Source organism: Molossus molossus, unplaced genomic scaffold (genome assembly GCF_014108415.1).
Source record: "Molossus molossus isolate mMolMol1 unplaced genomic scaffold, mMolMol1.p scaffold_m16_p_17, whole genome shotgun sequence".
Taxonomy (NCBI): domain Eukaryota; kingdom Metazoa; phylum Chordata; class Mammalia; order Chiroptera; family Molossidae; genus Molossus; species Molossus molossus.
The window spans coordinates 11,754,882-11,778,480 of NW_023425352.1; the positions used below are offsets into that span (position 1 = coordinate 11,754,882).

Below are 23,599 nucleotides of genomic sequence, written 5' to 3' on the forward strand. Positions count from 1 at the left end.
TATGACAAGTGAAAGAAGCTAGTCATAAAAGACCACAATTTGTATGGGTCCATTTATACGAAATGGAACAAGAATACAGAATAGAAAAGGCTACAAAGAAAGAGTGAATTAGTGCTCGCCTTGCCTGAGGGGAGTGTTGGGGGACCCTGGGGATGGGGCAATGACTGTCAGAGGGCACGAGGTTTCTTTGCAGATGATGAAAATGTCCTAAAATTAATTTTAGTGGTGGTTATACATCTCTGTATACACTAAAAGCCATCAAACTGTACAATTTAAATGGGTGATTTGTATGTGAATTACGTTTTAATAAAGCTGTTACTTTAAAAAACCAACAATACTACACATTAGTATTACTTGATTCCCAAATAAAAGGGCTTTCTAAATGAGAGTATGCAAGTAAATATTGTTCTTCTTTGACATCTCATTGAATACAAGTGGTATACATGAAATAGAGGCATGCCAGTTATTTACTAACCTGTAATAAAAGTGCAAAAATTAGCAAGACCACCAACACTAACATAATGCTTTATGGAGTACAAAGCACTTGCATATATGGTCCTATAGCCAACAAATGACACACCCTCCTTGATTTCAAATACAGAAATACCATATAAGCAAAAGGAAGGTTGAGAACTCTCAGGACATGCTCCGCAATTCACACAAAATCTTGAAGAAACACTTGAAAAGACAGCAACGGTTTGACCTCTTGTGGGGAGTGAGTGGTGACCTTCATTAGGAGAGGCCGAGACCTCCTTGCTGGATGGACGGACGCCTACCCGCCTGCTGTGGCCAGGAAGGCAGCAGAACCTGCCCAGTGCCTGCCCGAGACTGCGAACCAATGACAGCGTAGCCGCTGGGGTGGGGAATCCCACAGCCCCCACGAGGCTGGACAACCCCTAATCTTCACTTCTCCCCACCTCAACTGCCCACCTGGCAATCACACCTGAAACAGGCGGCCCTCTGGTAAGAATAATGCTTGGAAAGGGGGTCCTAGGAAATTCTCTATAGTCAAAGGGACACTGTGGCAAGTGCGCAGTAGTGACTGTCACCATATTCTACACGATCAGCAGCTTCCTCACCTCCAACCCCTAAATTACCCATAAGAACAGAACCGAGAGTCCCTCTGCTTCAGCAGATATTAGTAGCTCAAATATAACATGTAGACATGAAAAGCAAAGCTCTCAGAAGACTGTAAGAACCAGGAAAGACAGAAAAATGAAGGACTCTATACCAAAGAAAGTCAAATATAATGGAAGAGGCGGAGTACTGTTTAAAGGAACTATAACAAATGGCTGCAGAAAGATAAGGAAGGGTATTAGAAACACCAAGCATCCACTAATAGTTATGAAGAAACTGCAGGTACTAACAACAAAATACGTAGTTGTTGATTCAAAGTCAATCAATGGGTTGCACAGCAGAAAGGTGCACTCTAAGGAGAAAATCAGCGTGCCGAAAGGCCAGGCGGAGAAAAGTTCCCAGAGGCATCAGGAAGAGATAAGCCCTTAGAAGCAGCGAGAGAACAGTTAACAAATGCAGACGACTAAAGAAGTGTCAAGAGTATCTATTAGGATACCAGAAAGAGAGAGAATAAAGAAATACTTAAAGAAAGAGTAACCAAAAGTTAGCCAGAATTTTACACAACATAGGTCCACAGACTTAAAGGGTGCACAGAGGGCCAAATAGGAGAATACATACATATCAGAGAGAAATCTAGAAACATTGAAAAATGAGAAAATTCTGAAAGATGCAAAAAAAGAGACAATTTACAAAATGCAGAATAAACTGACATCAGACTTGAGACAACGGTGTACTATATTTAAAGTTTTGAAGAGGAGATATTTGAAACTGAATTCATATCTAACTAACCTGTTATTTACATGTGAGGACAAAATATATTGGTAAGCATTAAAGGTTTCAAAGAATATGCCACATAAAATTTCTCTTTGAAAAAAATCTCATGGAGGATTTACTCTAGTAAAAAATAAAACAAATCCATGTGCAAAAACCTAGATATAGAAAGTAAGGAGAGTAAGTTCATCGTTATTTAAACATGCCATAATAAAGAAAAAATGCTCTCTATAATACCTATATCAATAATTCCAAGCACTTAGCATGAGGTCGGAGGGACAGTGGGAGTTGAAAGCATGCTCAATATACATTTTGTTGAGATGAGCGAGGCAGGGATGTGCAATAATAAGTTTTAGACATTGATAGGGAAAAATGAGCATCATTATGAATCTTGAGAAGGAGTGACAAAGAGAAACACAGAAATAGAATGTGAAAAACTCAGTTCAGTAGAAGGAAATCAATTTACCCCAAAGAAGCTGTGTAAAAGGACCAAAAAGAAGCAAGGCTAGTCACAACAACAACAAAACACACACAATGGAGTAGCTAAAATAAGCCTTGGTGGAACAGTAATTGTTGTCAATGTAAATTGATCACCAATCAAAAGACAGACTCACAGAGTGACTGAGAGAATAAAAAGCAACCAGTCTGTTGTACAAAGAATAAGTGTAAAACAAAAAGAAAAGAAGATGGAAAGAAAGGAATAAAATAAGGACTAGCAGGCAACTATGAACTAAAGGAAGGTGAGGTAGGCAATTTTATACTCTAAAAAGATAAAATTTAAGGTTAAGAACCATCACAATGATTAAAGAAGGAAATACAATTTGGAAAAAATAAAACAAAGTGATAGAATGAGTATGAGCAAATATACACCTGAAATGCATCCTTGAACACTATCAAGCAGCAATTGACAAGCAATGGGGACACACCTGTGCAGGTAACCACATTTGTTCCTTAGGCTGCTGAGTTGTGTTTGTTCTGTTTTTTTTTTTTTTTTTTGCATTTATCTTTAGATAGAGTGGGAGGGAGAGAGGAAAGAAGAGCCTGAGAGACACATCGAGTGGCTGCCACCCACACAACCCCAACCAGGGCCGGGGACAAACTGCAATCGTGGTACGTGCCCTTAGCGGGAACCAAACTCGGGACTCTCTGGACCGCAGGCTGACGCTCTAACTGCTGAGCCAAACCGACCAGGGAAGGCTGGTGAGTTTTCTAGTTCTCTAATACCTTCTGTTGTTCCTCCTTGGCCTGTGTGTATATATTGTTTACTTTTATTTTTCTCATTACTTGCATTTTAGCAGTATTTAAGAATGTTTTAAACAGATAAGGGAGAAAAAGGAAGTTGTATTCAAATAGTTCAGATTTTGTTCAGTGGTTCTCAACCTGTGGGTCGCGACCCCTTGGGGGGTAGAATGACCCTTTCACAGGGGTCGCCTAAGACATAACAGTAGCAAAATTAGTTATGAAGTAGCAACAAAAATAATTTTATGGTTGGGGGTCACCACAACATGACGAGCTGTATTAAAGGGTCGCGGCGCCCTGGCTGGTTTGGCTCAGCGGTTAGAGCATCCGCCTGCGGTCCGGTTCCCGCTAAGGGCATGTACCTCGGTTGCAGTTTGTCCCCGGCCCTGGTTGGTCGTGCGGGTGGCAGCCACTCGATGTGTCCCTTTCACATCGATGTTTCCCTCTCTCTCTCTTTCTTCCTCTCTCTCCCTCCCACTCTACCTGAACAAAAAATGAAAAAATGTCCTCGGGTGAGGATTAAAAAAAAAAAAAAAAAAGGGTCGCGGCATTAGGAAGGTTGGGAACCACTGTGTTAAATGATTTTCACTAAGTTATTTGAAAAGGGGGCCAAAATGAAATTAAAGCACTTACTGTAACTTCCATTTAACAGTTCTGCCCTCTCTTCTCATGTCTCCCCCAGGGATGGGAGACATATACGTAAACTCCCTAGCGTTCTACGCTTCCTTGGCAACCTGTGAGCTACTGTAGTAAAAAAATCAATATAGAAGCTAGAAAACATTCATAGGGAAATATTCTTTAACTACCGGCCTTTGTATAGTGCCCGTGAGGTCTGATTCACTTTTTGTTTTTGTTTTCAGAATAACCAAAAATGCTATACAGACTCAATTATATGTGTACCTAATTTTGGAAGAAGTCCATTTTTGTATTCCTTGCTCTGGCTGAAGAAAAGCAAAATATCAAAATAGCAACATGCAATTAGTTACATGAGGGCTTTTTTTTATCAAAGGGAATAAAATATTTCCGCTCTACATTGTTTCTTAATTTTTCTACTCAATCATCTTACTATATACAAAATATAAATAAAAAAACAATAAACATACAAGCAAATTACTATGTCTCAAAATACTATGCCTCAAAATGCTTTGATTAGTCACTAATTATAATCTGTGGATTTTTCTTCTTTGGGGATTATTATTTTTAAAAACCATTTTGTGCATTACTTCAGGATTCTAATACCACATTTACTTGCACATAATTTCTGTCTCACCATGTTCTATTTCTGCATTTGCAAAAAGGAATATACTAATACCGTCATTACCGCAGATAAAAAGACTCACTGTATTCTACAATTCTCAATATTCAAAAATGAAACTATGTAATTAAAATGCACCTCATTTCCACCCACCTTTTATAGTCCATTTTGTTAATATAGATGTGAACTGATAATTAAGGGGCACTGGGCACTCCAAGGACTACATATAGGCGCTTGGTTCCTTGCATCATATCTATGTCTTAAATTCCTCCAGTTCCTGTCTGCCGGGGAAAGGCTGCCCGTGTGCAGTCTGTCACTCTCGCCTAGGCTAATAGATTCTCCAGTGGCTTTTGTTGCAGCTCATGTCATACTATTCAAACTGTGTGCCTTGAAAATGGCATCATACATGTAGCTGGATCTTGTCAACTCCAGATAATCAGACTCCGTTTGGCTTCACAAGTAGATGCAGATTAGAGAAGCAATATAAATATGCAAATCACAGCAGTCCACTTTCAGCACCACTGTTCCTACCTCCAAAGGCCCTCGGAGAAAGTCTGCTTGTTCGGCCCCTACTTCCAGGGCTACGTCCACAGAAGCAAAGGGACGGCTGGCCATCTGCTGTCGTTCTCGAAGCAGTTGCTGGGGAGAGTTAAAAATTATTTGTTTCAGAATAGGTTTAAGCCACATTAGATGCAACAATATCTGGCTCTATTTTTACCAAATGACATTCAAATTTAGAAATCGTCTATTACACATACCCGTATCTAGAGGACTAAAAATGAAGATTGTTTTCTTGCCATGGCCTGGGCTACATTGCCAGAGAGGCTTTAGACATATGGTGCTCGCGGAGAACTTCTCCCTGACCTCCATCCCACAGGTCTAATGAGATGCGCAAAAGCATTTTGAAAACTTCAGGTGAGAGGTGCTAGTTGAGGAAGAAATGCTATTATGATAATGACTATGCCAAGTTTTCCCACTCTAACTCGTGTTTTTCTCTTAGCTGAAAGCAAACAACAGTATAAATGTTCGAGAAAAGTTAATGAAAAGTTGCCAAAATGCTTTAATAGAGATGAAAGGAACATCTGCCTTCCAAGACTAAGTCCTGTAGGTCAGCAGGATCCCCTGTCAGTTGCTAAGGAAGCAGCAGTTGTTACTGGCGGCACTTAGAACTATTCAAAGCCTCTATGTTCATTATTTAAAATGAGGAATGATTATTACATTGTAGAAATTTTGTGCCAGGGCTTCACCCCTAGATATTTGTTTCTTTTTCCTTGTGCCTATTCTGGGCTTTGGCCAAGTTAACGCCATAAACAAGCAAGTCCCCACCAACTTCCGAGCTAATTCAATTTCTGCCTTTCCTTGTAATTACAATATTCATGAAGTCATGATAAGAAAAAATTGATGACCAGCACTAGATATTGCAAATCTTGCCCTTCTCATTCTATACAGCTAGAAAAATTATTATTAAATATTAAGAGTGGATGAGCGATGCAATTAAATATCCTTTTAAATGGGAAAATAATTGTATCATTGAAGAAAGGCAAAATCCTTGAATACAATGAATGGCTTCATTATTCACTGAGGTTTTTTAAATTCAATGGCATTAACTTAAAACGTTAACAACTGGTCTTTGAATATACATGTATATAACACTGAGATGCATTGTTCATAAAGTTCCCTTTTAGATGATGAAGGAACACCAGCCAACACCCGATGACAGTTCATTATTTAGCATTTTGTTCTAACCCTTGTGACACAGCAGTGACGCTGTCCATGAAGTATGCGGCTAACCTATAATTTAAGGCCTGGCTTTGTTATTTTTAAAATGAGAGCATCCACGTGCCAACACGGGAGAGGAACAATACAACTATTATGGGGTATGAGTTTTTCTTAAAATAAATGTGTATTTATGAAGATGTAATAAAACATTTAAAGTAAACATCAATGTGATCTAAACCACCAAATTATTTGCTTTAATATACACTCAAAATTATATTATTAAAAATACAGCTGCTAGAAAGTGGGATATTGTTTACACCTCTCTCAACAGGAGTAGCCAACTGATCTGAATGCTGCATCCATGCAAAATGCAAACATAATGTTATTTCAAACGCCAAGTGACACCAAGTATTGAGAACACCATGCTCTTTGTCTCTGGTAAACACACACAGCTACACCAACACACACACACACACACACACACACACACACAAAGTTTCCTATAGTAATATGCAAATGGCCTTGAGAAAACTGTAAATTATAGTTTACATTTGAACACAATTTTCTAACTCTAGTATTAAAAAGCTTCTTTATTAATACTAGTTGTCCTCAGCTTACAAATGGTAGGCCCTATAATTACATGATTTTTAACAAAAAGAACAACTCCTGTTCCTCATCTTACCTTTCCCCAACATCTAAAAGGTCTACAAAATATAATTAATGAATAGTCGATGTCACAGACTATAATAGAAATTTGTAGTGAATTTGCCAAATTCACTATCTTTGACAAAGAATAGAGTTTTCTGGAATATAATTTAATATATTATCGTGATGCCCTCAACATTCATAATAAAGAAAAATCAGTGACAGTCATATTTTGTGTTCATCATTTTTTTATTAGTAAATACAAAAATAAAAGATCACTTTATAAGAATTGAATGCCTAGTATAGTACTCTTTGCAAAGAAGAAAAAAGAACAACAACAACAACAACAACAATGTTCTTGCCCAGGACCTAACATTACACTTTGTAAGCAAGACATGGTAAATAAAAATAATTAGGGTGGAAGGAACACAGACAGGGAACTAGCTGAATGAATTTACTCCAGGGTCCTCAGCAGAGGGCTGGTTCAAGGTCTGTGGCCGACATACTGCGTTTCTGACTTTGGAAAATTAATGCAAATGTTCTGACTGTGAAACTCAGGATGGGTAAATCACTTTCTCCTAAAACCCTCTTGTTTTGAGGTGATGGGCCTAAAATAATATAGTGGGAGAATCTTATTTGCTACTAGCTTCTGACCCTCAGTATCTTCAATAATTGTTCTCCCTCTTGCCGGTTAGTCTCTAAATGTGTCACTTCCCAATTCCTGCCCCCTCTATATCGAAACAAAGCAGAGGTAAACAGCAGGCTTACAACTTAAAATTTGTCAAAATTTTGTATAAATACTGACAGACGATATAGATGCATTTGATTTAGAAAGCCCTGTGTCTCAATACCAGTTTTTATACTTATTAGCTGTTTCAGCTTAACCAACTTATTGAGACGTCTCTAAGCCTCAGTTTTTCCCATCTGTGAAGTGGGGATATTAACACTGCCAACACCTCTACCTCCACCTCCACCTCAGAGGGTTGTTTTGAGTCCCAGTTTCTCCACCCGCTACCTACTAGACCACAACCAAATTACCTTTTAGGCCTTTCTAATGCCTAGTTTCTGTTTCTAAAAAGGAAATAACAATAATGTAAGGTTGGGACTAAAGTGAAAATGCAGTTGGATGCTGGGCACAGAGGCTGGCACACTGTGAGCACTCAGTAACTGTTCACTGGCACAACTGCCAGGCCAATTTCAAGTACCCGTTTGGTCGTTCGAGAGGGCACACTCATCACCGCAGGCCCAGTCCCTTCAGCACTGGTGACACATTCTGCTCCACTAGTTTCCCTTCTAACAAATGCTGCAGACTCATGTGACAGTTGGAAAATGTCGTAATTGTGGTGAGATACATTTAGATTTGGAACTCCTTCTGCCAATTGCAACTAACAATGATGAAAACCCAACCTGAATATTAGGAGAATATGGACTACCTTCTTAAGAACTTTCAAAAATAATTTATTTTGTGATTATGATTTTTACATAAAAAGAAGTCTACCGTTTTGTACATCCATAGGAAGCCATATAACAGATGATCTGTTTTATAACTGATTTCCTATTGCCAATTATTTGACAGAAAAATAATGCCATGAGAGCAAATTGATCATAATACAATAGATTATAATCATGCTGCCATAAACACTGCTATAAACAAAAATTAAAAATTAAAGAGATGTTCTTAGTATAATGTTTGTTGCCCATAACTGTTTTACTATTCAAATCTCTTACAAATCACAAAATTAAAAATAATATAAAAACTTATGGTTAAGTATGGCAACCAAGAATGCTCATTAATTCTATCGTGTGTGTGTGTGTGTGATAATTTTTCCACTCAATAGTGGATTAAAGAATAAAACTCTGGTCCAGCCAGTGTGGCTCAGTGGTTGAGCATCGACTCATGCATCAAGAGGTCACCGGTTCGATTCCTGGTCAGGGTACACGGCCAGGTTGTGAGCCCAATCCCCAGTGGAAGGCATGTAGGAGGCGGCCAATCGATGTTCTCTCTCATCGATGTTTCTCTCTCTCTCTCCCTCTCACTTCCTCTGTCTCTAAAATCAATAAAGAAAAAAAAATAAAAATAAAACTGTGTATTATCTGAATGTGAGTGAAGACAAATTATGAAAAAAATGATATTATGAATTTGCCTTTAAAACTATTATACATCCTTTATTATTTTAGAATTTATGTCTTACCCTCCAAAGTCAATGGATATTAATTTTTTTTTCAGGATGGGACAACTTGGTGGACCTATATTTCAAATCAATATCAAGTTTCATATGGCTCCTCATCCACTTTATTGCAATACTGAGAATATTATGATAAAAGTCACCATAAAATCATCATAATATACTTATATTGTTAGTAAAAGTTATATTCCTAAGTTTTTGGAAAGGTATAAAAGGAGCAATCAAAATGATTTATTATTACTCTCAAGTTTACACTACAAAATGAACAAAGGGTATTTATATCACTAACACAAACACATCGAACAGAGTGATATAAGTAACAATCAGTTTTGTTCTTCTGGTGCCAGGATTGTGTGAGAAGCCAGGGAAGTGGAGATGTGTCTTAGTGTTATTTAATTAGGAGAGTGTGGCATTCCATCATTTCATGGGACGACATCTGCAAGGCACAGTCCTCAAGCTCTTCTTCAGAATTTTGGGAACCTTCTGAGTCTAGTCTTCCAGTCTGAGTCAGCTTTTAGATAACGGAGTCCGCACCTTATGGGGGTGCCTTGTCATAACAACTTTGTTTAGGTTATTTCAATGACTTTCTTCCAGGTGATGTTTCAGGGCCCTGACAGACCTGGGCAAGGTAAATTGAAAACCATCTGGAGAGGATTCACTATTCGAGATGCCTTTAAGAACATCTGTGACTCCTGGGAGGAATGTCAACATTAAGAAGAGTTTGGAAGAACTGTCATGGAGGACGTTGAGGGGATGAAGACGTCAGTGGAGGAAGTAACTGGAGATGTGGTGGAAACAGCAAGAGAACTGGATAGAATTGGAGCCTGAAGAAGGGACTGAATTGTTGAAATCCCACGTTGGAACCTTAACAGATGAAGAGCTGTTTCTTATAAATGAGTGAGGAGGTGGTCTCTTGAGATGGAATAGACTCCCGGTAAGGTATTGAGAAGATGGTTGAAATTACAACAAAGAATTTAGAATCGTACATAAACTTAGTTGATAAAGCCATGGCAAGCTTTAAAGGGACTGACTCCACTTTTCAAAAAGTTCTATTGTGGATAAAATGCCATCAAACAGCATCACCTGCTACAAAAAAAGTCATCCAATGCAGCAAACGTCAGTGTTGTGTTATTTTAAGAGGCTGCTGTAACCACCCCAACCTTCAGCAGTCCCCACCCTGATCAGCCACCAACATCAAAGCAAGACCCTCCAACTGCAGAAAGACAGTGACCCACTGAAAGCTCAGATGATGGCTAGAATTGTTGAGCAATAAAGTACTTTTTAATGAAAGTAATGCACAGTGTTCTTTTGACACTTTTTTTTTTTGCACACTTAATAGGTGACAGTGTAGTGTAAACATAACTTTTATATACACTGAAAAACCAAAAAAAATTGCATTACTCATTTTCTCGTGATAGTCGCTTTAGTTGCCGTGGACTAGAACCGAACCCATGATATCTCTGAGGTCTGCCTGGATTTGTGTAACCTGGATTTGAAAACTACAAATCCTGACCCATTTCTTAGTGGGTAAAACCTGAAGGTATGTAAAGATATTGCAGAATTTTTGGAAGGTTATTTCAGGCGATTTTAAAGTTAAAATTTGGATCTGGAATCCTTCCTTTATTGACATAGATGGCATCACTGATTTAGACTTTGCCAAAGATGATCTCACTTCCGGATGAAAGAAATCACACAGGATGGATTCATCTAGAAGAGTCAAAAACTCAGCGGTTGCGAGATACAAGCCCCTCCTGTCTGTGAGCGACGGGATGTGCCACAGACCCTGCAGGGCAGTATTTCAGCTTGTTTGGTTTGCACTTACTGAAATTAAAACGAAGAGTCAAAAAATGAAATGCGTATTGCCAATTTTAAAGATTCCTCTGAGCCCTTAAAATATCAGAATTAATAGTACATAGAAGTCTTGTTTGTCCAACCTGTTCTTACATAAACAATTAAATTAAAATGTAACAGAAAAACATCACTACAGGAAACGTAAACTTGCTGGGGACAGAGAGACAGAGGTGGGAGAAAGTGCCTGACAGTGATCACGGACCCGGGGAAATGGCAGTTGACCTGATTCCTTCTGCCCTGTCAGTATAGACACGCACCCCAAACTCAGAAGTGTCACACAGAAAAGTGTTTCTTGCTCATAGAAAACCCTCTCGAGGTCCAGGTGACTCCCCATCTGGGACGGCTGCAGTCCTGAGGCTCTGCCCTCTCCACCCAGGATCCCGAGAATGTACGTGCAGGAGAGATGCCTCAGACCGGAGTGACATCCATCACTTTCCAGAAGGGGTCACACGGCCCACCCTAACTACACAAAGGCCAGAAACAGTGGGATGGGGGGGGAAGGAAACAAGAGAAGCCAACATTTCTGGCAGAGGGATCAGCAAATGCAAATTTCCCGAGGCAAGCATGAGCTTTGAGTTTTCAAGACACAGAGGAAAAGGCCAGGTTATTAAACTAGGTGGCAAGGAGCAGAATGGTCAAAGGGTAACTTTGATTTCCTCAAGGTTAAGAGATATGGAAATAACATATATAAATCATCAGGCACCACAGGATCCAAATGAGTCAGATTCATTGTTTTATAAAACATAATTTCTCTTTGTATTGCTCAGAGAGTCCATTCCTATAATGTGAGAAGTAGCTTGGAAGAAACAAGCAAAAGGAATAGGCTTTATCATCCAAATACAGTTATTTTAAGACATACCCCAGAAAACAGCAACAGCAGTTAATCTCAAATACAATGAACCTAGCTCTCCCAATAAGTATCAAAAGGTCAATTTTGTATGTAACCTTCTTTACTACAAAAGACCAGGTGGTTGCAATTTATCTGAGCAAATCAAAATGAGCAAAAGGATGAGTACCGAAAAGGTCATTTAAAAGCTACATCCCCAGAATGGATGCTTAATATATATTACTCCTCAAAGAGCAAAGTGGAAAGCTGGATAATTTCACATTTTGAAACTTGCACTTGGAAAAAAACTTTTTCCCATACAGAATACCCTCACAGTCCTATTGTGGAATATATTACTTTCCCAAGTTCGAGGTCTAAGTTGTAAGAGAAACACGCCCTGCTCTCGAGAAGAGCAAATTAATGTCTTGGACATCCGAGAGCTGCACAATATGATCAAGTCAACCTTGACGAGTGGAGATATCAAAGCAGCTGATTACAACAGCAATGACACATTGACTCCAGCTTGTGTGTCCGTAATTTATCACTGGAGGCTCTTGATACAATAAAACTCCGATCAATTCTTCCGTAGTTTTCTCCCTGGCTCCTTAAGAATTAATTTACTAAAGAAAGATACATTTTTTCCTCCCTGATTCTGGGAATCCATACAAAGTTAAAGATTCATTTCTGAACCACAGCAAGCTAGCTTCTAGGTTAAGAAATTCTAAATGCAACATAATCCATTTAGCTTTTTCATTTAGTGTATGAGGAGTTCATGTTGAACATTTAGGTAGTTTGTGACAATAATTTGGAAGTTCTTCAAGAGGTACTTAAGTCTTCCTGAAGACATAAATGACTCAGAAACTGGCATTTTCAGCTTAATCAATATTTTTAAAATATTTCTTTCCTTTAAGGGAAATGTGATTATTTTTCTATCAGCTAATGGAGTCATTTTCAGTTCAATGTTGAGAAGCTCAAAAATGGTTCTTTTGTAAAATGCTTCTTTGTGAAACAAAACATCTGCTAATTATACTTTTTTAAGTCTCTATTTGGAAGACACTTCTGATGTCCAGTAACTAATCTGTGTAATAGGCAAATATGCACTGCAATTTTTGCAATCTTTTGCAAAAGGATATATAAATATTTTTTAAAAACTAATTTCAATTATTTTAACATGTTAAATCCTGAGGGCAGTTTAAAAGCAGCATAGATTAATTATGGCTGATATAAATGGGCTTTCACATGTACTCGGAACGGTGTGTTAACACCACGAAGATCAGAATGTAAGAAAGTCAATGGTCATGAGACTCGTTGGAGTGACTCGCTCTTGGAGCTGGAGGAACCCTAGAGGTTACCGAGTTCAGTTTTCCCATTAAAGCGGTGAAAAGCGCCAGGACTTTTCGCCAGAGGGCGATCTAGCCCCTCCAACGTGTGCAGCCAAAGAACTACTTTTTAGCAAGGCAGTATTTCCCCCAAAGATTTATAACACTGTTAAAAAGTTCAATATACTGAATGAAAACTTACATTCGTGGGCTCTTTTTGGATCATTAAAGTTAAATGGGACACTTCTAACCTCATTTACTAAAATTCCTTTATATATGGATATGATATACTTGAAACTTTTCTCATGTCTTTAATTAAACCATTCCGGTGGCTTACACTGTCCATCCATTATTTATGCAAATGTTCTGGGAACTCCAGGGTTCTGAGAACAAGGCCAGGGCAGGCATCTAAGAGATGAGAAACACAGTCCTGTCCTTCAGGAGGGTTAGTCTCATAAGTGGGACAAAACTGTTTCTCATGGAACATGGTTTTCAGCATTTCTTCAATATCCCTCTTAAAATGTAAAATGAACACAATATTCTAGATGAGATCTGATCGGTACAGAAGTTGGTAGAATGATTTCTCTAACCATACGCCAAGTGAACTTGCATTTTTAAAATAGCTGTTTAGTGCATGAGATGACGTCCAACCAACTGAGCCACAAGGCCAGGGCTTACAACAGTCTTTTGCTTCATTTTTAGAGTCACTCTGGTGTTGGGCCCAATCAACAAGTCCAGGTCTTTCACACAAAAACTTTGAACAAAAACAAGTATTCCCTACTTAACACTTCTTCGAGTACATTTTTTTAATTTAAATTAAAAACTTCACTTGTAGTTGTTAATTTTTTTCATGCTTTATTGTTGTTATTGTGTTTAACCTATTTTTTTCCTTGAGGGAAGAATTGTCTCTGATCCTCTGACTTCCAATAACAGTTCTCTCTCCCCGTACTATCATCTGTGTGGAGCCCCTGTTCCATTCCCTTGACCGAGTCAACACCATCTGATGCAAGGAAAAGCATCAAGACGGTGAGCTGCCTTACTTGCGAGTAATCCAAGGCAAAACATAACATCCACCCAGAGAATGACTTTTGCTTTTTATATTCCAGGGCTCCCTCCATATAGTGTTGTGAAAAAATAGAACAGATCGAGTATATGGATTTAGAAATATCTGATTTATTTTCACAGGCTGTATCCACATGTCCACTCTGGGAGAAAACAGGTCTATGGTACCTAAGCCGTTCCCTAGCTAGCAGACGAGGGAACACTTTCTTTACTTTTCAAACTTCTGAAGTCACCCTTTGTCCATTGTAAAAATTCATCCAAAACATACCCTCCCTAGACCTTCCCCTGAAGTAGTCTGGATCCTATGTTGTTGATTCCTCATGTATGTACTTTGTAAATATGTGTTTAAGGAATGTGTCCCATACTTGAGACAACTGAGAGAGGGTCTTGCATAGTTCAGTCTTAGCCAGGCCCTCAGAAATGATGACTAAACAGCTTTTTTGGCTCATTCAATCTCATGGTCCAAGAATGCTCCCAAGAATACTATTACTTCTTCCCATGTGTCTTGTTGGTTCCCCTCTCAACTGGCTCATGGTATATTTCTGCTAACAAAATATAATTAACTATATAATTATTTTCTCGATATCAAACATATTTCTCACCAAACATAGTCTATATTCTTAACACTTAACCTATACAATCCCTTTATTCTAATGCAATATATTTCCCTTCTAACAATTTGCCTATAAATCTCTAAATTTTATAATGAAGATATTCATTTCCTGGTTGATAAAAACTTAAGCTGAATCTGGGGGAAAGTAATGCTCTACCTTATCAGAGCCTTCCCTAGCCATGGACATGTATCCAGCGGTCAACGACAAATCTATTAAACTGCTGGGGTCTCTGATAAGGCTTCCAATAAGTAGCCCCTTCTTAGCCGCTAGGAAAAGAACACGATGAAAAGTAAAAAGTGAAGATGAAGGATATAATATCATCTTTACGATCATGCTGTTTCACCTAAAGTTGCAAATTAAATGAGTCGCTCCACTTCCTTAAGGGTAATGAGGATAAAACAAGCAATGAGGCAACATAACAAAGAAGACGCAGGCCACTGGGCTCCAGGTAGGGCCACGGCGCGAAGGTCCAACTTATTACTCAGGTGTCACCTTTCCTAACCAGGCAGGTGGAGACAGTGACTTAACTGTATAGAAAAGAAAAGTCTTTAGAAACTGCTGGGCAGAACAATATTTGCTGTTAGTAAACTGCAAAGAAGTCACGTTTGCACACGTCGTCTAGAACACGAGGGATAATTAAATAATTCGTGTCAGGCCTAGGTAGCCAGCACTAGTTCCTTGCCTGAAATTCCATTCTGTGCTTCTTTGCTAACGGACTCCTTGAAAATGTCAGTCACTGTCACACACGCACGCAACACACCCAGCCACCCAGCCCCTCCTGCCCTGCCCTGTGTTCTCCACAGCATTCTCTACCATCTACCATGCTATGTAGTTTTTTAATTTTTTAAAAATACGTTTTTATGTTATTATTATTTTTTTTAGAGAGAGAGAGATAGAAACATGGATGTGAGAAAGAAAACATCTATTGGCTGCCTTCTGCCAATAGGGATCAACCTTGCAACCTGGGCATGTGCCCTGACTGGGAATTGAACCGGGACCTCTCAGTCCACGGGACGATGCTCAGTCCACTGAGCCACACCAGCTGGGCTTATGTATTTTGTTTATTATTTGTTTATAGTTGGTCTCTCCACTGAGAATACACCAGCTTTTTATCTCTGTTAAAATCTCAGCATCTATAAAGTATCTGGTATATGGTAGATACTCAGTAAATATTTACTGAATTAAAGAATTAATTTAGAGCTAAGGAGGTCCCTCTGGATGAACCCTAGAAGCATGGAGCTTGAATACAGGCTCAAGGTCACTCTCCACCATGTGGTCTCAGGTTGTCTGTGACTCACCTAATAACATATGACAGGCATATTTTCCTTGGAAGCAATGTCTGAAGGACAAGCAGTGGCCAACGCCACAGTGGAACAAGATGGAAATGCCTGCTCACCAGTTAGCATGGGCGTTACCTGCCCAATACAGGCCCTCTCAGTGCAGCACTGGGGTGGATGGAAACCAAGAGGTTTTGCACATACAGCCTGGGAGGAAAGGGTACATGAATAAGAGGTGCTTGGGGCTGAATACCACTACGAATTTATAAACTTTGCCAGAGGGCAATAGTGTCTCTCTAAGAGATAAGTAAACTTAACCTTTTGCTTAGCGGTTTCTCCCACTTGGACTTAAACTCTTGGTGATGGATTTTGGATGGCTTACATACACTTTTTGCCTCAGATACCACTGAGACTCTGCAATAATGTTTGGCAATACTGAGACCTGGGTTTAGCCTGGCTGCTGTGGCTCAGTGGTTGAGCATGGACCCCTGCACCAAGAGGTCGCCGGTCAATTCCCAGTCAGGACACATGCCCAGGTTGTGGGCCGAATCCCCAGGGGGGGCGTGCAGGAGGCGGCCAATTGATCGATGTTCTCTCATCAACGTTTCTATCTCCCTCTCCTTTCCTTTCTCTAAAAATCAATAAAGAAAAAAACATTAAAAAAAAAAAAAGAAGACCTAGGTTTAGACAACATAGTTTTCCCTGAGATAACTCCTGGACTCACCTATTTCTACATGAGATGCCAGGGGGGGCCAATGCTGTGAACACACCCTGTGTGCCAGGACTGGCTTGTCCCCTTCAGCAGTAAGGCCATCTGAAGGGCTGGGCGCTGGACTAACAAAACTGTGCTGACTCTGCAGGAACTTCCGTGCATGCTGGTGAGACACAGACAATCCCAACTCCAAATGGGCAATGCTTCTGCCTGAGACTAAAGAGGGTAGGAAGTAGGAAATAGCTTTTGGAATTTATTTGAAGAATTTTTTAACTCACAAAGGCAAACTAATTTTATTTTGTACTTTACTTATAGGTTTGAGTTGAAAACAAATGTGATCTTTTAATTTTTTTCTTTCCTTTTCTTGTTGATGCTATTGCAGTGAACCCCATTGCCCTCCCTCTCTTTGCCCCCCCCCCACCTTTTAAACTTTAACGATTTTTTGTTCTCCTGAAAATTTGACAAAATAGGGAGACTTCATTCCACATGGGCATTTCTATATTGTTGGAGTTTTATTACTTATGTATTTTATTATTTGATGTAACTTAGTATTTAATGAGTTATTCAATGTGGCCATAGAAACAGTTACACATAATTTGGTATTGTGAATAGATTGGGAATAAATGTCCAGTTTTAGGTACAGAGGACTATTGAAGTTGACTTGATATATGTACTGTTCCAACCCATTTCAGAGCTTTCTGGATGTAAAATCAAAACTGACCACGATGGGTCAGAAGAATATCCAAAAAAGCAGTGATTGGGACTGGCACCCTTCCTCCTGAAAGTGGGAACAGAGACACCCTGGAAAATTGCTGATCTCCACCCCAGGATGTATAACCACTCCCACGGTTGACCTTAGGAGGTGGGATGACTTACTCTGCTGATGAATTGGGTGTGTTTAACTCAGGTCTGCCTCTCTTTCTCTTAGAAGCTAATTTGCCTACAGATAATGCGACTCTGCTCTGCTCCTTCATCCCCTGACTTCTCATCTGCGAAGGTCCCCGCTGAGGAAAGCATGCTCTAATCAAGTATTACCCATGGCAAGTGGCAACATTTGCCTGGCTCTGGAGTTCATAATTAGCAAGCTCATTAGGTTTACATGCCCAATGCCATTTAATTGTTTATTCACATTTGTTTAGAATCCAGGCAGAGAAAAGAGTGCTAATGATTGCCTCCCTACTCGGAAACCACCAACAATATCTATACTATTACACAGTGTCCATTTTTCTATCTACTTCAAGAAACAAACAAACCAGATATTGCTAAATCCCTTGCTGAGGTCAAGCTAGGTTGTATCTGCACAATATCCTTGCTGTATCAGCCAAGTAATTCTAACAAAAGAGAAGAAAGGTTCAGTTCTAGAGCCTTAACTCACTTGTGGCTTTAGACCTTTCTAGTATCACTGCTTTTAGTTAATAAATGAATGAAAAAATGAATGAATGTTTAATTAGGATAACTAACTTCATTTTAGCATCGACTGCCACTAGATCAAACACAGCTTTTCTGTACATGATTTGAACTCTCACCATGCTAAAACCCTGGGTATGTCTATATCGACCTACTCTATTCTGTTTCCTTACTTTCATGTGCTCTACAATGACAAGATCAATTTTCCTTCTCTTGGGACTTCCACACCCCCAACCCGGTTGGGAGTTTTCTTTCACTATTCTCTCTACCTGCTGAGAGCTGAAGCTGTCAGTAAAGCGAGTCAAGAACTGATCATATCTTCAGCTTTCGGCAGAATGCACCTTCTAGCCGATGCCCACGCGGTCTCTATCCCCTGCATTTCCTCCACCTTGAGTTGGCGCCAGCTTTGTAATCTGTCTTGGGACAAAGACAACTTATCACAGGTCATGCAACTGTGACTCCACACACTTGCAGCTCAAGGGATATGTTTTGGAATCCAATCAAGTACAGTGCTCATTAGAACAGATACCAAATACCATCTCTAAAATGTAAGTAATCTGATTCACGTACACGTTTCCATTGATTACATCCTTATATTGATACTACCTTGGCTCCCAAGCACCGGTTCTCCATCTCAGGACTATCACGTGACTAAAATAAATAACTATGCTATGAGTGACACTTTCCAAAGCATCTACATTACTCCCAAGTCTCTGCATGCTTCCACTGCTATTTTGTCATTTTCTCTTAACACAGGGTGAGTATATTCTACTCTGTCAGTCATGAGGAAAGTGAGGGTCCTGTGCAAGGCAAGGTGCCTGGCCAAGGCTGTGGAGACCAGCAAGAAACAGGGCAGAGTGCCTGTCTTCCAGACTGACATTCTACTTCGAATTGAGACTGCAAACCTGAAAGGTTAACTTACAATAGAAGATTTTAACAGCATAATAAGCCAGAAATGCAAATGTGTGATCAGTTGTTCAGTGACTAGCATAAACAAATGCTGTGATCTCAGAAAAAGACACTATTCCCAGGGGCTAGACTGGTACTAAAGGCCGAAAGAAGTCGGTGAGATAAAGTTGACCCACAAAGGATGTGCAGGACTCGAGTGAACCATATTATGTTAATTAGATAATGATTTGGGTCAGAATACTTTTATCTCACAGTTCTGTTTCATGAAAATAAATGGAGCCCTTCTTCCATGGAGCTATACTTCCCTGTGTAGTATCCCTTCTCTTTTGTCAAACTCCGTACACATTGTTTTACTTCTTGCCTCCTTTTGCCTGGGATCTCTCCAACTCTCTCATCTGCCTCTCTATTCCTTTTTAGTACAGTGACCACAGGAAATAAGTTTTTACTCTTCAAACACACTGGAACAAGGTTGTGATACTGGAATTTGAAAAACAACTACATTATATCAACGATTTCTTTGGCATAAGCTTTACTACTGTATTGTTAAGTAAGAAACCACCTTATATCCATGGGCAATGTGAAGGCCAAGCAGGTCAAAACTCAAAAAAAATTAGATTATTGGAAAGGGAATGACATTTTATAAATACTATTAAAATGGGCCTAAAAATGGAATAGGTCTCTGCTACTTTTATTTATTTAATTTTTTTTTATCCTCACCCGAGGACATTTTTTCCATTTTTTGTTCAGATAGAGCGGGAGGGAGAGAGAGGAAGAGAGAGAGAGAAACATCGACGTGAAAGGGACACATCGAGTGGCTGCCACCCACACGACCAACCAGGGCCGGGGACAAACTGCAACCGAGGTACGTGCCCTTAGCGGGAACCGAACCCGAACCCGGGTCTCTCTGGACCGCAGGCCGATGCTCTAACCACTGAGAAAAACCGGCCAGGGCAAGGTCTCTGTTATTTTTCAACCAGCTCTTCTCTCCATCAATAATAAACATAAAGGATGTAGCACAAATTATTACTCAATCCACTGAATGGTACAGTTTTCAGCAAAACATATGTACGTTCATTTCGTAGAACCCTAAGTAAACAATTATAACTTATTTTCCCAAATCATTATCTACTTGCTTCAAAACAATAAGGTGATGAACTAAGCAAATGTTATTCTAATCTAAATGTTGTACTGTTCCCCCAAAAAGAGAAACCAAGTACCATATTTTAATTTAAGTTAGAAGTTACTGTAAACTCATCAGTCAAAGTAACATACACCACAGACATTAGCAAATACACAGAGCCAGTAAGAGTTTAAATGCTACCCTTTAGCAACTCTCTTGCTAACATTTCAGCTTGAATTTACAATAACATTTATGATAATTTACCATATACTGCTGACTTAAAACATTTAATTGGAAATTATGCAAATGCACCTCCGGAGAATAAAGTATCAGATCTGGTAAGATTTTCTTTCGTGTGAACAAAAGGAGAGGAAGACGGAATAAAATGTCATTGGAAATAATGCCCTCCTGCTATAACGAGATCTCTTAACCCTTTCAAATGAATAGTGTTGAAAAGAGAGCAAGAAATTACAGGTTTTCACATGAACACGCATTCTTTGGTTCAATGGCAACGCGTGTAATTGTTGCTGTTAGAGCTAAGACAGTTCCCTGTGTCAGTGGTCATTAAAATAACTCGAAAGACCAATTTAAAAAACCTGACTGTGTGTAGCCATTCCCATCAGAAGTGATCTAGAATGATGAAAGTCCAAAAGTCCAAAGATCCAAAATGGCATGGCACTGTAAACTGACTTCAAATGGGCATGTTTAACTATTTAGGCTGCAAAATTCGTTTAGATTAGGATTAAGAATACAGTGACAAAGTTTGCCATCTGGTGGTCAGTGTGATAAGTCAGATGTCTTCACTTAATATGTTTCTTGGTCTGAATTTTGAAGTAGGGCTAAACATGTGAGGACAATTTCGGTACTAAATAAACTCATGGATAAAATCAGAGCCGTGGCGGATAAAAGGTGTATCGTGTGGCTTGGGGAGATGACATCTGTGATGGGATGAATAATACCCCCCCCCCCCCCAATATCCACATCTAATCCCTGAAACCTGGGAAAGTTATTTTTTTATGGTAAAAGGAACTGCAGACTGTGACCAAATTGAAAATTTCAAGCTGGGGAGATGATCCTGGATTATCCACCTAAACCCTGAATGTAGCCAGAGTCCCTTCAGAAGGAGGAGGGAGATCTGACTGCAGAAGACGAGGCTGGTGACTACCAGAGCGAGATGTAGGTGAAGGCGAAGGAAGGAGCCAAGGAATGTGAGGAATGACACTGCAGAGGCTGGAAGAGGCAAGAAACACGGATTCACTCCTGGACTCTCTGGAGGGGCTGTGCCCTGACACCTTGATTTTTGTCCTGTAGCACGGACTTTGGACTCGGGGCCTCAGCACCATTAGGGAAGAACTGGCTGTGTTATGGGAAGCGAGCTGCAACAATCTGTCACAGTCGCCACAGGACACTGATACAACAGTTAAATGGAAGAGGACCTGAGGCCGGAGTGATCCAGGTGCTGCCAATAGGGTGGGCCATGGAACTCTCTCCACTGACAGACCCGAACCATGTATGTCCATAAACAACACATCATTGCTCAAATGTTCAAGCCTAAAGTAGGTCACCAAAATCATTCAGAAAGAAACCAAACAGAACGCACACAGACTCTTTTCTGTCTAATACCTGTGACCTGATTAAGTAATTTAGAGAAATAGGATAGTGAATATATTTTACTTGACAAGTATTTTGGGGTTCGTCCTTAAAGTATGGCAGACATCTTCAAGTACATATATATTTCACTAACCAATATGATGTGATACATTTAAAAATTTAAAATATTAACCAAAGCAATGAGCTAGGAGGGGGACAGATTTAGAGTTAAATGAAACTTGAGATAAAATTCAATAAGTTCGCCCTGGCCGGTGTGCCAGTTGGCTGAGTGTTGTCCAGTACACCACGAGGTGGTGGGTTCGCTTCCTGGTCAGGCACATACCACATACTCAGGTTGTGGATTCGATCCCCTAGCTGAGCATGTGCAGCCGATCGATGTTTCTCTCTCATCTCTCTCTCTCTCTCTAAATATCCATTTTTAAAAAGTTTAAAAATAACTCAGTGAGTTCAACAAGATGAAATGGTATTACTGGTTTGAGAAGTAACACGTAGCATATTTCTCCCATTGATCTAATTGTCTATCCCTGTCAAAAATACGGTCCTTTCTCAATTACTCTAGCTTTATAGCTCAGTATCCTGAAAGGCAAGTTATCTAATCTTATTCTTCTTAAGAGTGTCTTGGATATTCTTGACACATTGTTCCTCTATGCAAATCTTAAAGTTATTTTTTAGTGTATACAAAACCTGTTGCAACGGGAATTTCATTAAACCTGTACCTCGATTTGAGTAGAGCTGATAACTTTACTACAATGAATCCTCATATCCTGGAGGTAATTCTTTCCATGGATCATCATTAATGTTTCTCAAGTAAGCTTTATAACATTTTATACGCTAATATTTTTTTTCTTGTTCCTCTGTGTTAGCCATTGTACACAGATCATGTGATCAGAAAGCACAATTCTGTGTATGTGCACTGCTGAAGGTCTTTTTAACATAACTTAATGAAAAAAGCACCGGACAGAACATGGCTGGTGACGGTCATTTCCGGAGAGTTGCTCTAGTTTGCCTTCTTGCCTTGCTTCTGGACACTGGCAACAACTACAGCATCTTTCAAATGCTGCTGACCTCTATCAGCATCCACATGCGAGGAGCTTTGTCAGGCTGAGAAGCCTGCATGAGCTCTGCTCCTGCAAACTTTGGCCCATATTCTATCTACTTCAAGGGCGTTCAGATTGACCAAAACTCATAAGGTCATGGTGGTACAAGTCCAGTATTCTATCTGGACATTTTTTACATAATTTTCTCTCTTTCAGTGTAGTTTGTTTTCATAGCCTTTAACTAACTGAATTATTATTAACGTGGTAAACTCTACATCCCCCTACCCTCCCTCTCTCCCTCCCTCCTTTCTTTCTTTCTTTCTTTCTTTCTTTCTTTCTTTCTTTCTTTCTTTCTTTCTTTCTTTCTCTCTCTCTCTCTCTCTCTCTCTCTCTCTCTCTCTCTCTTTCTTTCTTTCTTTCCCTCCCACTCTTTCATAATGGTCATTCTGGTAGTATATTTAAGGTGGGTCCATTTCTCTGACTGCTTTGCAGCCAAATACACAGCAACTATGGAAATATCCATAAAAATTTATTTCCTGTTTCTCTATCACTACAATGAGTTGCTCAGTATCAATGTAACAGGAGCATAAATCAAATTACTCTGTCTGGAATTTTAAGCTCTACTCAGAGTGTTTCATAAGGAAAAGTGGGACAATTTAGAGTTCATCAATTATATCACATTAAATTAGCTTCCATCATTGACTTGGCTCGACAGCCTTCATCTATTTTAATTTATAACACAAAGGACGGCCAAGTATAGCATAGTAGCAATGACCCAGTCAAAGGAAGGCTTTGTCTTCTTAGTCACATGAACCACCGAGGTAGTATGAAAGTGAAGACCTCTAACTCAAAGGAAATTCCAAAACAGCATATAACAATATACCCCATCATTGATACATCCATAAAAATTGATTATGATGTAATTCTGTATCTAAAACACTAACAATTTTTCATTAATTAAA

The 23,599-nt window shown here is 39.4% G+C and overlaps 1 protein-coding gene across 1 annotated transcript in view; it reads right to left on the minus strand.

Annotated features, from left to right (window-relative positions):
- The window catches only part of ATRNL1 (attractin like 1), a 545,834-nt gene that overhangs the window by 206,336 nt on the left and 315,899 nt on the right, over positions 1-23,599 (minus strand). The window contains exon 27 of the mRNA XM_036265661.1: positions 4,874-4,981. Coding sequence (XP_036121554.1) covers positions 4,874-4,981 — 108 coding nt within the window. The remainder of the gene's footprint in view (positions 1-4,873; positions 4,982-23,599) is intronic.